Source organism: Lagenorhynchus albirostris, chromosome 3 (assembly GCF_949774975.1).
Source record: "Lagenorhynchus albirostris chromosome 3, mLagAlb1.1, whole genome shotgun sequence".
In the NCBI taxonomy this organism is placed as follows: Eukaryota; Metazoa; Chordata; class Mammalia; order Artiodactyla; family Delphinidae; genus Lagenorhynchus; species Lagenorhynchus albirostris.
Genome location: NC_083097.1, coordinates 100,570,971 through 100,588,600, shown reverse-complemented (window position 1 = coordinate 100,588,600; position 17,630 = coordinate 100,570,971). Strand labels below are relative to the sequence as shown.

Here is a 17,630-nt window from a genome sequence, read left to right as displayed (position 1 = left end):
CCTTAGCATGGCACGTGCAGCCCTCCACGAGCTCAGACATCTCTCCCCACGGTTTTCTTCTTCTTTTTTTTGAATCTGCTGTTCTTCATCTATTTAAAAACCTTTATCCAAGTATAATTGATAAACTTTAAAGAAACTTCACATATTTAAAGTGTACAGTTTAATGTGTCAGCATATGTATACACCTATAAAATTATCACAATCAATATAATGAACCTATCTATCAATTCCAACAATTTCCTTGTGCTTCCTTGCAATTCCTCTTCTCTACTTCTCCATGACATTTTTCCATCCTCAGGGTACTTTAGTAACAGTAAATTTCTTGTGGCTCCCCCACTGTATCTTCTCTGAGCCTCCCAGATGGAACTTATCTCAGCTTCCAAAGTGTGGTGTCCAGACCAGTGGCATTAACACCATCTAAGAACTTTGTTAGGAATTCACATTCTTGGGCCTCATCCCAGAAACTTTAAGGGCAGGGCCCAGGAATCTGTGTTTTCACAAACCGTTCAGGTGATTCTTATGCATAGCTAAGTTCAAGAACCACTGCTCTTTATTTCCTTATCTTGGGCATATGTCCATTAAAGAACCCATCATGTGACATTTCATCTATATGTTTACATAATTTCTTTCTCTGCTTACTGAAGGTGTGGACAATATTTTATTTACCAAAGAAACTAGGTACTTGTTGAACTGAATGAATTCTCCTATGTAGCCCATAATTTGGGTGGCAATAGTAATACTAATAATGGTAGTACTTAATATTTATAAAGCACTAATCTTAGAAAATTCCATAACTACCAGTCTAGCAATGTAATCATGCTATATTTAAAAGAATAAACACTTCTCATATATTAACAGCATGAATGCTGGCTGATGCCTTAGCTTTGTGTATAAAGACAATGGATTTGGAGCCAGAAGCTCTGGATTCGAGTTCTACTTCTGACATTTATTAACTCTGTAGTTCTGGACAAATAAATCATTTCCTATCTTTGGGGCTCAGTTTCTTTATCTAGAAAACACAGATAATCATAAGAGATAATGTAAGTGAAGTCAATTTGCAAGCTGTAAAACGATGTTAAATGTTCTGGTCTCTTCTCTCAACTCATTTTTCATGTGTGTTCCTCATCTTCGTGCCTCTCATGATTTGCAGCTCAGTATATCAAGATGTGAGAACTGATGAGGCAGGAAGAGGTGAGCCAGGTTCGGACTGGAAAGGAAGAAAGGAAGGACAGCCAGCCTGTCTCAGCACCTTATTTGGCTTCTTTGGTCTTTCCTCATCCAAGAGAACCCACGGCCAAGAGCAGACCTTGAAACTTAGCTTCACAAACTACACAGAGCTGCTATGACGTAAGACAGTCCGACACGTCCCAGCTTACATCAATGTTGTCACTCTGCCATGCAAAACAGTTTGAACATGCGTGGGATTCATAATAACAGACGGTGATTTCTACATTGGGCTTTGGGGATCTCTGACCACCCTACATACTATTCGGGACTGAAAAGCTTTGGCCCTTGCTCCTGAGACGTGCAGCCAGTCGGGTGAACAAGCAGGCATTACTCAAATGGTCATGAGCCACAGAAAACGAAAGAACTAGAATCCCAACACCTTTTCAAGCTAGAGACTTTTAAACAACTTAGGTTGCATTAAGTTTCCAAAAGAAACAATTAGGCCAGTCATCCGAACAACTATACTAAAATTCATTGTTTCTCACGTAGCTTTCCAAAATTCAAGCAGGCTCTCCACAGTCACACAATAAAATGACAGAAATGTGTCCACGCAAAGCTGGTAGTGAAAGCAAAGACACGCAGCTCAAGTGAGTTTTTCAGAAGCACAATACTTTCCTAAAATTGTGACCTCCTCTCCAATGGCCTGACCTCCCAATTCAGGAAAGGGGGGTCCTGACTTCATGCCCTCCCTAACAGATCAGGCTCTGTTTTCCCTTCTCTGAGGATGTGGTTACTCACAGGGCACGCCTTCATCACGCTAGCTCGCAGCTTGTGCTCAGATCCCCTCCTCTCCCATCTCAGACTCAGGCTCTGCCCTTTTCTTCTCTTCAGCTACTCTCTCAACTTCAGCTCTCTCCTCTGATCCCATAAAATTAAAGAAGCACCCCTGCCACCTCAAGACATGCTGCCTCCTCAGTTGGCCGTGGGTGGAGTTTCCTGCTCCTGGGTTCACAGCCATCTGTTTTGAAAGAACTGCCTTGGTTCTTTTTTTTTTTTTTTGGCGGTACGCCGGCCTCTCACTGCTGTGGCCTCTCCCGTTGTGGAGCACAGGCTCCGGACGCGCAGGCTCAGCGGCATGTGGGATCTTCCCGGACCGGGGCATGAACCCGCGTCCCCTGCATCAGCAGGTGGACTCTCAACCACTGCGCCACCAGGGAAGCCCCTGCCTTGGTTCTTGTCTCCACTTCCTCACCTCTGCATTCACTCCTCCAGCCACGACGACCCGCCATCTGTGCTATCACCCACAGGCACTGCTCTTCTTATGGCCACCAAAGAGTTTTAACTGGAAAATCCAGTGGCACTTTTCAAACCCTTCTCTTTCTAATGACCTATCTCCCACTCTGGACCACTTCCTTTTTAAAATTCTTTAAATCATCCCTCCCCCTCTTTTTAATCTCCCTTAGTTTTCTTCCTGTATCTTTGAAAACTCCTTTCCAGTCTCTTGTAGAAGCCTCTTTTTCCTCTCATCTCATAGGACATACATCTGCACAGTTCCTTCCTTGGAACATTCTTCCCTTTCCACATTCCATGTTTCACAGGTGACCTTACAGACTCCCACAGTTTCAACTGCCACCTCTACCTAGTACAGATACTGGTGATCTACATGTTCATATAAGTATCCCAGTCTGATTTAAATATATTTCTTTCCACCATTCAGACTCTATTAAAGAAAAGTATTGTGAATAATCCTCTTTTCAAATGCATTTGATTTTTGCTCTTGTTCCTTGTTTTTATCCTATGTTCCAAGAGGTACTTAAAAAATTAATAATCATCAAATTCTTTTATGCTAAAACATTGCTTGTGGTTGGTATTTGGGAAAATGCAGTAATTCGTTCTGACCATATTAAGAGTATGCCAGGAATGACTCTACTGTAATGCTACACATATTGTAATATGTGTAGTCAGCCAAAAGATTAAGATCCACATTGGTGAAGGTGATGAGAGCATAGTACTGAATGATCCTCACCTGCTGTGAGAAGTGGTCATGGATGGGAAAAGACGGGGGTGAATGAGGGTGGCCACAGGTGACCAAGGGACTGGGCAGAAGTCATTTTCAACACCGTGGTTACATACATGGATTCCAGAGCTAGACTGCACGTTATAGCCTGGCTTCACCATTTTCTAGCTAATTAAACTTAGTTACTCCATCTCTGTCTATCATCAGTTTCTTCATCTGTAAACAGGTACTCATGGTATCTACATCAGAATATGGCTGTGAAGATTTTTCAGCTAATAATGTAAAACATCAGGAATAGAGTCTGATGCACAGTATGTGTTCAATAAATGTTAGTTACTATTATCATTTAATTAAAAAGTATCAAAAATGAGCATTTAGAAATGAAGCCAAAATAATGGTAACTATTGAGGCAAAAATTACAAAAGACTTAGAAAAGAAAGTTATCTCACAGTAAGGCAGATAGATGCTGGCTTTACATCTTGTTTGACCTCAATGACTGCCTGGTTTTAAATGTGAGCCAATAATTAATCACTACCAAAATATAAAGACTGACTGTCAAGAATGGAGTTTGATATTGTGATTAAATGTAACCTACTATTAAGTTAATCTGGCATTTCATAATATGCTCAATTGTTATCATAGGGTATTGTAAACTCTGTGAGAGCACAGAACAAGTCTGTGTCATTCACGCCAAGCCTAGAACCATGCCTGGTGCACTGTAAATGTTGGATACATGCCTGTTGAGTAGACTGACATAAAATCTAGTTGTTCATAAATGGTAAATAGTTTGTATAAATAAACTGCATAGTCAATCTAATAAATGCCATGACTATTGGGCAAGATGAGAACGTTCAGGGCTATCTGCAAAGTGAGAGAAGAGCAAATTAAAAAATCTGGCAGCTGCTCATTCTTCTTGGAAATCACTCTATCCATAAGGTTGCTCTCTACCACCTCAGGTAGAGATATCAGTCAGGTCCAAGATTCGGAGTCTGAGGACCTGGGTTCTAGACCTGGACTCTAAGAGTAGTTATGGGACATGAATTTACAATTCATTTTGCCTGGATTAGATTATTCCTAATTCCTTTCCTGGCAGCTATTAAGAAAATGGTAACACATATATAATATTAGAACAAGTGTGAGGTTTTGGATAGTGGGGAGGCTGGAGAGGGGACCAATGAGAGGTAACTGAGACTTGAATACAAGATATTGCAAAAATACTGAAAAATGTTGGGTCATTTTGAAAAGCTGATGAAACCAGATCCTACTGAGAAGCACTAAGAAGAGTTTAAATATAAGTAAGTTTAAAGTAAGTACGGTGATGGCTTGGAAGGGCAGGGCTGATTGACGGGGACGAAGCGAAGAAGGGATGGAGGCAGTCAGAGGCCACCTAAACGTCTTGGTCACATTCTAGGAAGCAAAGAGGAAAGGATAATAGGATCTTATACCGATCCCTTGATAGAGAGGAGGGGCAAGCCAGGTTCTCTGCACCTTGAATATCCTTCTAGTCTTTTTCACACCTAAGACTGGAACAAAAGCTGTATTCTTTACCCTCCCTAACTCAGCATCTAAGTCCACTGTGATAAGCCCTACACACCCTTTCTCAAGGTCTCCCACTGCTGTGAAGCAGCTCTCGGACAGAATGTAATGAAATCTGGGAAGTGTTAGTGGAATGACTTGAGCAAAAGGTAGTGCACACAAAACAGAGGGGGTCAGGTATTTTAGTGCAAGAGATGCCCAGTCTGTGGGATGGGAATATGTAACTCACTGAGAGTGAGATTTATTTGCTGTAAGAAGTTATTTTTCTACCAGTGATTTAAGCACCTTAGGAAAATGAATCCACATAAGTCTGTGCTATTACTCTGGGTTGCAAGGGCTTGGGTCAAAGGGGATAATAAAGTGGAAGGACACTTATTTATCTTGATCTCATTTGATTTGCACAAAACATCAGCTATGCAATTTCCAAAAATGTCAACTTTCACCAAAGCCGCAGTCATGGTGACACAGAAAGGCAACAAAATTTCCTGTGCTGAGGAATACAGCATTGCACTTAATTCTATTTGTGTGTGTGTGCACATATGTGTGTGTGTCTATTTACCTGTACATGTTTATATGTACATGTAGGTATTTGTATACACATGCGCATATACATGTATTTGTGTCTGTATATAACTATGGGTGTGTGTGTTCACATATGTACATATATACAAATTTTCATACCTTCTCCATAAAATCCAGGATGCTAGGTAGAGATGGAGTATTATCATTTTACAGATGGAAAAGTTGAGGAACAATAAAATTAAGAGACTTGCTTAAGTTCTCCTAGTTTGTTTTCATTTTATTTATTTACACTATATACCAACTCCCTTACTTCCAAAAAGCACTTTGCAATTGCTTCAATGACAGTTGGGGATAGTGATGGGTGAGATGACTGGTCCAGAGATGATTCTACTCAACCAAGTTGCTCAGAAGAGAAAGAGTAACACAGTCAAACAGTTCTGTATCAAAATCCTGGCCCGGCCACTTACCTACCTGTAACCTTGTGAAAGTCAGACTCTCTCTCTAAGCCTCATTTTTTCATCGGCCAAACAGGGGATAAAAATAGGGCTTGCCTCGCAGACTTGATGTGAGGCTTAAACAGGACCAGTGTTTAAAGAGTTCAGTCGGTGCATGGCATGGCCAACATTTGATGGCTCACGAGTGGAGCTCTGCAGTGGATCTGTGGTTTGGCCTCTGCTTTATGCAGTCCTGCGTATAATCCTATTTTTGAGGACAGCAAATTGGCCTCTCTTCATAAAATAAATACATCACGGGGGACACTTCCCTGGTGGCACAGTGGTTAAGAATCTGCCTGCCAATGCAGGGGACACGGGTTCGAGCCTTGGTCCGGGAAGATACCACATGCCGCAGAGCAATTAAGCCCATGCGCCACTACTACTGAGCCTGTGCTCTAGACCCCGCGAGCCACAACTACTGAAGCCCGCGTGCCTAGAGCCCACGCTCCACAACGAAGAGTAGCCCCTGCTTGCTGCGAGAAAGCTTGCAGGCTTTCTCTAGTTAGTGCAGCAATGAAGACCCAACGCAGCCAAAAATAAATATAAATAAGTAAATAAATTAGAAAAAAATACATCATGTCTACTAAGAACCCTATGTTAAAATAATATTCCAGAGCATTTCTCTTTTTTAAGACAGAAAGAGATGGCTTCCATAGGAATAAAGAAGGAAATCTGTAAACACATTTGCAGTGACAGAAAAGCCCAACTTTGAACTCGTATGTTTATGTGTGTTGTCATCTCTCCTTCACTGATCCTCAGTTATTGCACAATGTTCTGCCCTTTTAGATGGCAGGGTTACAAGAATGTATAGTTTAAACTCTGCATTTTGCAAAAGATGAGCATTATTTTTGAGTCTGGGAAACTTCAAAATAATTTGATTGCCTTCTGTGTTTTGTTTCATTAGGTAAAGGCAAAAAAAACAGTTCTAGCTGTTTTCTGTACCAATATACAGCTTGTGTTTAAATTAAAACAAGAGCCAGGCTCACGACCAGAGGGGAAAATCATGAAACGGAAACCCTGTAATATGTAAAAAGGCTATCGCTGGAGAGTAAGAAGAGGAGTTTTAAACTCGGGCATCTTTTTTGTAAACATCTTGTTCAAATGTATTGTGCATTTTCCTTCCCCCTTCCTGCCACTAAACCAGGAAAGAAGCTTAAGGGCAGTCAGAAAAGGAGGTTTACAGAATCCTAACAATACAGGCATGTTTATGGGAGACTACATTTCTTGTTATGCCAGTGAATTAGCAAAACTGAACACATGATGGCGTGGGTTTCTTTTTTTCCCCCGTGTTAGCATCTGAATTGTCTCCCTTTAGCCCCGAAAGCAGTTGTAAATTTATTGTTCCTAGGTTACCGAAACAGGCTGAGACCAATCATTTCAATATTTCAGAGGTTGTCCCTACTGCTTTTCCCATGAAGACATCATATAGAGCAATACGATTCTGGTACATTTAAGGTGCTGGATCTGGATGAAGTGGAACTATTATAAAATAATCTACCATGTTACAGAGGTTGCCAGGTAAAGTAGAGTTTCTTTAGTTTTAAGTGGATTAAAATAGACCAGGATTGCTCATCCTCAGTACTGCCCACATTTTAGGCCTGATAATTCTTCGCTGTAGGGCATTTTCTTGGGCATTGCAGGATGTTTAGACGCATCCCTGCTCTCTACCCACCAGATGCCAGGAATACCTCCCCAGGTATGACGATCAAAAATGTCTCCAGGTATTGCCAAATGTTCCCCGGCGATGGGTAAAGCCGACCCAGGTACTGGGGCTAAAAGTTGATATTCCAAAGACAGTGCTTCTAAGTAGGTGGGTGAGCCCGGACAAGTTATGTAACATCTCCACACCTCAGTTTCCTCATCTGTAAAAGGAAGATAATAATATTCCCTACTTCACAGGACTGTTGTGAGGATTAAATAAGATAACGCCTATCCCCTGGGAAGAGCTCAATGTTAACCATTATCATTATTTTAACAATTCTATGCAATTTCATTTTTTTTTCCTTTCTGATTTCAGTTTAAATGCAGGTTAAAGATACAAACAATAGGAATCTATTTAAAGGGGGGACGTTTGAGTGCAGTTACACAATTACAGATGGAGATCTTTACTTATGTTTGAGTGGTCAGGTTATAGAAGCTCAAGTATTGCATAATTTTGAATCCCAATTTGCTAAACAGCTTCGGTTATTGCATAACATATTTTATTATCTTGCAAGTGGAGATTCCTAATTCATCTAAATTAAGGGCTGCTGCCAGATGACTCTTCTGTAAATATAACTGCTCTATTGTGTGTTTTGAAAGTCTTGACGTGATGCCTGGTCTTTCCCCTGGAGTTCTTCCTTCACCATTGGTCATATTAATATTATTGTAGTATTCATTGAAATAATAACAAAAGCTACCATTTTTAAGAGCAACTTACTGTGTGCCAAGATAAGTGCTTTCCATATATTATTATTTCACTCAATCCTCAAAACAATCTTAAAAATGAGGTGGGTATCTTAGAGAGACGAAGTTACTGTGTTCCAGCCAGCAAAGGTCAGAACGAGGCTGGAGCCCGGACTGGTGCCTTCACAGCCTATGCTCTTAAAATGCAACTTCATTATCAAGGCTCACAGAGCTAGCCTGAATTGATAATCATAACATATGCCCCTTTCTGAAACACATTCCACCCTACCCCCACCTCTCACATCATCATTCACTTTTCTTGCTTTTCCCCAGCCAGCTCAAAATACCTGGAGGGGAGTGGTTATAAAAGAACCATGCTCTGATCCACATTTAAGTCAAGCACAGTGATTTAAAAAGGGAGTGAGAGAGAGAGAGAGAGAGAGAGAGAGAGAGAGAGAGAGAGAGAGAGAGAGATACCACTCATTTCACATTAGTCTTAATGACACTCACTTCACATTAGCCTTAATGAGGACTAATAAAGCTTGTCTGGAAGCTGAAGGAGGGAAAGGCTGAATTCACAAATAGGGAAAGGTAGGAAGATTCAGACATTAAATAGGTGATTCTTCAAACGCATCCCAGGAATCCAATTCTTGCATAGAGTATGCATATTTTACTTCAAGGTAAGGAGTAAATTAGAAGAATAGCACTGCTGCCAGAGGCGCCTTAAAGCTTATATTTTTGAGACAATTGCCAGTGGTGACCAAAAACTGAGAAATCAATGGAAACTAAGGTCAGAAAGTGTACCCTTGGAGGTCCTGGGAAGAAAAGTTACAAAGCTAGTTCAGAAACAGCAACCTTCTCATCACATAGTCTTGTGAGTCAGCGCAATTGGGCTAGGGTTTGAGAGGCCAGCAGGTTTGCTGGTTGGCCTTTGGCGGAAGAGATCACGTGGCTCAGGGTAAGTCACAAGCAGCTCTGAGCAAAGGGCAGGCAGACCATCCACTCATAGCTGCCAGGAGTTAGGCTGGAGGCAGCAGGAAGTCTGTGAGCGTTGTGGGAACTAAGAAGCTCATCAGCCCACAGCATTACAGTATTAAGCAGGGCCTCAGTGGTCGGCCCGTCCTGTCCTTTATCAACACATGACTCTTCCTCAGTATTCCCACCCACAGGTGTCCAACCTGTGTTTTGAAAGCTCCAGTGACTGGAAGCTCTTATTGTTCGTAAATTAATAACTTGGCCATCCTTCAGTCTGTGTCCTTGTGAACGCTACAGCATGCTGGCTGTGGCACCGCCAGTCATATAAAAGAGATTAACGTCGATAAGGTTAATTATGTACATAAGTAAATTTACGAAGGTGCCTACCATATGCAGGCACTTTATAAATTTACTCAATGAATAATTTTGACAACAATGAAACAGATTAGGAAGGGGAGCCCCAGTGAGGTTAAATGTCTTTCTCACCCAAGCTCACACAAAATTAAGTGGGAGTCACTCCTGGTCCAGGAGGCCCCCAAGCCACACCTTGTCTGCCACGGCAGGATTTTTGCTGTCAATTTCTAAACGTGGTTGGAAGAGTTTAGGATATACAGACTACAACAGAGAAAGGAGCCCATATAGATGAAGGCAGAATCTCCTGAAAGCATTGCTTGCAAGTAGCAATACTTACAGAGATGTCATCACTGAAGTCAATTTCATCCAAATCAAGGTATTCAGGGGCTTCCATCATTCTTCTTTGCACATTTTGAGTAAGGTCAAATCCTTATAAAGTCCTGGACCCGACAGAAGCACAAAAGAAAAGCAAAACGGTTAGCTGTTTTATAACCAAAAAGCACATTTATATTTAGACAAAGTGAGAGAAGTCACTGGGTGCAAGGGCTGCCTTTGAGCACACTTCCTCCCTTTGAATGTCACCAGCTTGGCTCTCCAGAAACAGTAAGCACAGCTCCTCCAGGCTCCCCAGGAGGCTCCCTAGGGAGCAGCCATGGTCCTTCGCCGTATTGCATTTGTGCCCGGTTTGTCTTTGCCAGAGCAGTAACTCAGGTCAGATTCTCCCCTTGTGATCAATATTAAGATTGACCCAGCCCACATCCACCACTACACCCCGGGTGAATGCAGGGGCTTCGAGGATGGGGAGCAAACCTTGAAATCTTAGGACAACCATATTCAAATGTTTATGTGGGCATATCTTTGGATCCTGGGCACGAAGTAATGAATACTGGATCTGCACGGTAATAACACAAGGACAAGGCAGATACTAACTTACCAACAATAATGGATATTTCAGAATTTGTAGTACAACCTCCAGTTCACTCCCTCAGAAAAAGGATCTAAGCAGAGATTTAAACCACAGAGTTATTGCATCGCCCCCTGCTTCTAACAGCTTTGCCTGCCGATGCCAGTGTGACCCGACACAGGCGCCAGAATGTCCTCAGTCAGCACTTGCCTTGGGGCTGCCTGTGGCAGTTCTTTAAATCTGTCAAGGAAGATATATCACCTCCCAGTTCATTTTCCCATCACTTATCCTCATCACCATTGGCAGTGGCAGTGGTACCTACAGATGTCAGGAACAGAAATATAGACCTCCTGGCAGTGCCTTGGGGTGCGGTTATCTTCCGCAGAGCAAACTCTCAGATATCGAAAAAGATTCCATTTCCCGTAACTTGTCTTTCTTATTATAAAAACTGTCTTATGTACTCAGACTTGAGTATCCGAAATAATTTATTTTTTTCGCTTTCGGATCTCTAATGAAGGGGTACCTTGCCAAAGGGGAAGGCGTACCTTGCCAAAGAGTAAGGAGTACATTATTGGAAAGGGAAAATAAATCTAGGCTGATGAAAATGAGCTTATCGATATAAGATCAAGAATGTAAAAATACCTAGTTTTTAAAAGGAAACTAACTCTGAAGGCACTGATTTCTCATTTTGAGGTTTTTAAAAAATTTACAGAAATAGCATAATTGCGGCAAAGGGGGGAAACCACTCTCCGTTCCATACCTCAAACCCATGACTTGACTCAATTTTCAGTGCTTCCCCCTTCCTTCCCTTCCCACAGGCATATACCATTTTTACATATTTTTAATTATAGTGGATACGGAGTTGATCCAAAAAAGAATTAGGATGCTACTACCATGTACAAATGTGATTATCCATTTAGAATAAATATTAAACGTTCTTCTGAAATCACAGTAAAGTTTAAAATAAAAAGAAAACCAATTAGGATGCTACTACCATGTACAAATGTGATTATCCATTTAGAATAAATATTAAACGTTCTTCTGAAATCACAGTAAAGTTTAAAATAAAAAGAAAACCAATTTGTCTTTGATACCTAAATTAAATTTTATTATTTATAGAAATATAAAAATTGGTTCTTAGACAAATTTCTTGGTGCAAAAATATATCACTTTTCCTCTAAGCCTCACAAAGCTTTTCAGAGAAAAACGTGCACACTCATACTTGCAAATTACTCAGAATAACTTTCTCTTCCATTCTGGTAGATTCTGAGACAATCCAGACTCTGGATTCCAACTTGTCAACTAACAGACTTTCTCCCAATCCAATTTCTTTGCACTAAGTCTATACTCCACATTGAACTGTTGATTTACAGACTGTTCCCAAGGCTTTGGTGAACACAAAGATGATTCTGGGTGTCGGGATGGGGTACAGACAAGCGCAGTATCACCACAAACATGGAAACGCGAGATGAAGCAGAAAAACATGAGTCAAAGCTGGGGACCAAGCGGATCTCTAAATATATGGAAATACAAAACTAAATACAAAATGCAAATAGGACACATCTTAACTAAGCATATTAACAAGTAATTGTTGAGTCTCTGTTTGAGGTGTGTTTAACAACATGAAGAGCAATTTCCCTTGGAGCACAGACATTCTAATGGAACATATCCAGTGGATAATATAAATCGTGACACCAAGGCACAGAATCTTTATATTTGGATTTGGAGGTTGGTAATGAGATTGTTTATTCTACAGAACAGCATATAAGAGTTACAGCAGTGCCAGCCCATTATAGGAAGGTCATATTTATCTCAGTGGGTTGGATGGTCCTGCCTCAGACTAAGTGGTCCAAGGCATACAGGATTCTCCTTTACTTCCCGATGGGCTCCCATATGTGGCCATCTCCTTTAACATGCCTTATTCTATCTATAACACAATTCCGTTTGTCTAGTTTCAATGCTTCTTTCTTTCAAGGTGCCACTTGGAAAGTATTACATCCTCGTTTATAAGGTACAGAAATCCCTGTGGTTCACCAATCCTGGCCACATTCCCAACATCAATTGCTTCTTTTCACTGGAGGGTGAGTCCATGGTTGTCCCAGGGATCATTATATTGCCTCTTCCTTCCCCATCTGCCCTTCCACTGAGCACATAGCACCCTTGAGCACTCCTTTCTGAGGAATTGGGATGTGACTGGAGGGGATGAGGTCAGGTTTAGAGTAGCTGTTGCAAATAATCCAACATGATAAGGAAACTGAGCTGGGCTGTGGGTGCTTTTCTCATTGTGCTCGTCAGGCACTGCCTCACCCCACACACCCAGTGGGACCCAGCGAGTGGGACCCAGCGAGCCCCCGTTTCTGACTGACACACAGGCACCGATGAAATGCACAGCTACAGAGGGCACAGACCAGAGGCCCAGGGGCCAAGTCTGGTCCACAGATGTGATGTGTTTGGCCCTAGCAGTATTTCCAAAAAATTGACTCTTTTGCCAACTTGTAGCCCTTTGGTGCTTTCACATAAGAGTCTCGATTTCTGGCTTCACTTAAAAAATATCTGGAGGTCTGGGGGCACAGGTCTGCATTCTCCATGATAACAATTGGCTATAGCTGAGCTGCAGCTGCCCTGTCTACAGGGCGTGTGCTCCCCAGCTCCCCCCGCACTCCCACCCCCCATCGGCTCTCCTCATCCACACATCCTGCCTGGCTCTGGGGGCATTTGAGTCTTTGACCCTTCAAAGGAATCCAGTATGAAACATGAATGCCATCCTCCTCCCTTTCCTTATTGGTGCCTTCTGCCAAACGTTATTTCCTTCATTTGTATTCTAACGCTGGCTTTGTATTCTACGATTGTTTTAAATTCTCATACCACAACAGCAGTAAAACGAAATTTCCTACCAGTAAACCACCAGCATGTTACAATTTGTGCTTTTCTACAACCTCCATTTTATCTCTTAGTATGAGAAAAAGAAAACCTTCACAAACATAATAAAATGCTACGAGGCGGGGATTACATTTCCTTCACTTTACAGCCTGAGGAAGAAGAGGTCCTTGCCTTGTTGTCATTGGCGTTGTGCAGTTACACGGTGCCACTTCACTACTGTGACTGGGGGGAGGGCGAAAGCTGTGCCAATGACAAGCCCAGAAAAAGACCGAGACCATCCTCCATGTGGCCAGCCCGAAAACTTGGATGTAAGAAGGCCAACCCTGCTCAAGGCCGGTGAGAGTGGGTTGACACCTCAGTGGAAAATAGTTTTCAGCCTCCCCAGAAAGGGCAGTCCAGCTTAAAAGCCTTTATATGAGATTTTTACTGCTACACATCACAGTTGCCCTGGACCCCTCTGGGACCTCAGAGCGCAGTCATTTATACATTTGTACCGCAGCCTCATCCCACCAGCCCTGTGCCTGCAAGCTGCAGTCACTGGTCCCAGGTTCTCCGAGGTCTTTCTCCCATATTGCCACACCTCTCCCCTCAGCACACCTCTTACAGAGCTGTCCACCTCAGGTACTGCTGACTGGCTGAAATCATTCCATTTCAAGCTCAGTTGGGCTTTTAATTTCTCTTCATTGACATTGGCAAGTTTTAATGTGTTACAAACTGGAGTAGGTATGTCATGCGTTTAAGCTGTTTTTAAGTGCGGGGAGAGGTGACGGTAGAGACTGGGCCGGAGGTGGGAAAGCAGAGAAAGGGAAAGGAAACATTTTCCAATGGCTTAGCTCTACTACTTTGGGTCGGAAAACTTATAGGGAGGGAAAGAATACAAAAATTAGAACGTGAGGACACAGGCCTAGGCGGCTAGGACCCAAATGCCATGTAGAAGCTATTGGTGACACATCACACCCCTTCTCTTGATGTGCCCAAGGCACTGGGAGAAACTTTACCCAAACTCCAAATTGAGGTCAGCTAGAGCAGGAAAAGACCAAAGAAGTAACGAGCGTCAACTGTGCGTAATGCCTGTAGGATTTTTCCTACTCTCACAGAGTTTTGATAAATTGCCAAGAACAGAAGTCCCTCTAGTGCCTATTAAAATGTACAGTAGAGGCCCTGGCCCTAATAGGTCTATCAACACCGTGTCACCTTCTCATGGGTGACCTCAGTGATGGCCCAACTGAGAAGAGAAGATTCAATTTAGGGAAAAGCTCCAAGTAACTAGGAGTCCAACTGAATAATAAAAAAGTAGGCATCGATTTAAAAAAATAGCCTCCCCCCTCTAGTGTTAGGATTTTCAGGCGACATTTAAAATTTTTTTTTATAGTGACTTGAAAACTGACTCTGAAAATAATTCCAAATGAAGACTTACAAAAATCTGTTGGGTAATGGCTTGGAGTGGCCGACAGAATTTCTTTGAGAAACTGCCCTCGTTTAATGTACACAGTCTGGTGTGCTTGGCTCATAAAAGGCTCACTGATTTGTAACTACAGTCACAGATCACATAAATTGCTCTACTGAAATTCTTCTTAAAATGAATTGCCTCACTCCAATTTATAAAGAGTCAGCATGGACTCATTCTGAAGGCTCACGTTACACAGATTTCTCCTCTTCTGCCAAAGTCACTATTGCTACATTTACCAGTGTACTAGGAGGCCTGGTAATTAAAAGTAAGTTGGGCTTGTCAAAATAAATGAGCAGGGTACATTCGGTGATGAGGTAACCTCGGTTGATTTGCATTACAACTTCTTTCTTTACTCTTTAATTCACCAATACTTGGGAAAACACAGCAGCTGCCTACACCCTCACACACACACACACTTGGCCAGATTTGTACTGGGATACATTTTCAGTTTGGAAGCCTACACATAGATACTGAACTTCCTTTCATATAACAAGAGTTCAAAAAAAAAAAAAATCACAAACTACGTACTGGAAGGCTTGGGTGGAAAAAAGTGGAATATATGAAATGTTGTCCCCAGTTGGCTCGGTAGCTTGGCTGGCAAGAAAGCAACTCATTCCAAATGTTGGACTCAGTTTCTTTCACTCTTTGATTCAACAGTGGCCAGAAGCATGGCAGTCACTAAATGCCTAGTCTTGAAGCAGAAAAATGATAGAGGCAAGAAATTTCTACTGGAAAGAGGTAACTGAAGGAGCGCCAAGAAGTACATACGAGGAGAAAAGGGAAAAGCACAAGCTGTGTAGATTTCATCCCCTTCTTCATTTATGGGATATTCCCGCATGTACATGCTGGGTAAGAACAACACTACTCTCCACGCCAGTATGCGGCATTCAGTGCAAGGGGGAAATAGACAAGAAAACAAGCCATTACAATATACTGTGGTCCTACCTAGAGGGGTGAGATAGGCAGGGTGGGAGGGAGATGCAAGAGGGAGGGGATATGGGGATATATGTATACGGACAGCTGACTCACTTTGCTATACAGCAGCAAGTAACACAACAGTGTAAAGCAATTATACACCAATAAGGATGTTAAAAAAAATGCCTCTGTGAAGAGAAAAATGAAATCAATATTTAAATAATAAAAGATACGATGAATGTTTTCTAGGAATTCAAAAAAAAATGTATACTGTGGTCCCTGCTGAGACAAATAAATACACAGGAACCTGAGTCACTTAACCTAGACCTTGGAGAGGAGGGAAGTGTGACTGGTACAGGTGAGGTCTAAGCTGAAAGCTGAAGGGTGAGGATACAAATGGTGAGGGAGTCAAAGTGGCAGGACGAAGTGTTCTAGGTAGAGTTACAGCACGGGCAAAGGCCTGGAGGGGAGAATTCTGAAGCAGGATTTCCAGAAGAATGGGTAACATTGATTTAACACCTGTTGCTGGTTTTGCTTCAAAAAAGGGGTTTTAAAGGGTGATGGCCAGGGTGGATGGGTAAGCACAGCAGTCAGGAAGGTATTTCCAAAGCCAGAGTGTAAACAGAGCACGTGTTGGAATACCAACTTTTCTGGCATGTTTGGAGAAAGTACAAGCGAGTATTTGCTATCAGACCGGAGACTTCAATGTACAGTAATATATTGAGCTTGCTCCAGCTTGGGGGCAAGGGGAGCTGCATTTCCTGTTTGAATGCTCACAAACATTTGTGAAGCAAAACTTCTTAGCAGGGGCTAGGTCTGGGCGCCTTTACGTATACTCTCTCCTGTGCGTCTCACGAAGACTGGGAGACAAATATCTTTACAATCTCCTTTGTGGAGGTAAGGACACCAAGGCTCAGTGAGGTCCTGTGATCGCCTCACACACGGGGCTTCTGGTGATACGTCTATCTTGCTCCCTTATTTCAGCTTGCCAAAACTGCAGGGGTAAGGTAACACTTCGCCCGTATCAAACATTTTATTGTTTCAAATCACCTTATATATATTTTTTACCTTTCTTGAGTACAACTCTGTGAGAGGGAGGCAGAGGGTGTCTATCACAGTTTGCAATCATATCTTTCCTATTCTGAAGACATCAAAACTCAGGAATGTGTCGGCCAAGGTTATGTACTCCTAAATAGGGGCAAAGCCAGCTCAGACAGACCACTTCCGACAGCAAGTCCAGAGCTCTTCTGATTTACCCCCTAGACTGTTCTGAAACATGGCCGTGGCTCCGAACCATCTAGGCCAGAATTCCATAGGCATCCTCAGTCCTGAACTGTACTGTTTTGGGTGTTCACAGACCATAACTCCAAATTGCTTTTTCCTCTCTCCGGCAGAGTCTAAAGAGAATGGTGTAGGCATGAGGACCATTAAAGAAAGTGTATAGACCTTTGTGAACCTAACATACCTTATCCACAGGTGTCCCTGAACTGGCCAGTAAAGATTGTATTCCACAGTCAATTGATTTAATACCTCAACTTCATCTTCAAAAAAAATTTGATAATGACCATCTTTCCTTATGTCTTATTGAAAAGGCAAGTAAAATACCACTGCACTAGGGAGCCTCATTCTAGAGGATTGTTCTGACAAAACCCTATAAAGGTTGGTCTTTTTGTAGTTTTTCAAAAATTGAAGTATATTTGGTTTAAAATATGGTCTTTTTCATTGTGAGCCCTAGCTTGTAGTTTAAAATTCTTGTAAATGATTTGGGGTTATTTCATTATTTCCAGAATCTGTCACTGAGAATGAACTAACTTATACCAGAACTTTAGAGACTGAAAGGACCTTAGTTTTAAGCTCTGAGGCAAAGGTACTTTTAAATTTGTATGTGTGTGTGTGAGTGATTTAAACTGAGTTTAATATTTAAAATTCTTTTGGAAGAGGAAGCGAAGAATCCATGCTCACAGTACCTGAACAAAAGAAGATAAAAGAATGTAGAATGGAAGAAAAATATAAACACATGTAAATACAAGG

General features: G+C 41.9%; 1 protein-coding gene across 2 annotated transcripts in view; it reads right to left on the bottom strand.

The window, feature by feature from the left end:
* SNCAIP (synuclein alpha interacting protein) overlaps positions 1-17,630 on the bottom strand; it is a 147,776-nt gene that overhangs the window by 64,330 nt on the left and 65,816 nt on the right. For both annotated transcript variants that reach the window (XM_060146214.1, XM_060146212.1), the window contains exon 2: positions 9,788-9,890. In XM_060146214.1, the coding sequence (XP_060002197.1) occupies positions 9,788-9,847 (60 nt within the window). In that variant the 5' untranslated portion in view covers positions 9,848-9,890. The remainder of the gene's footprint in view (positions 1-9,787; positions 9,891-17,630) is intronic.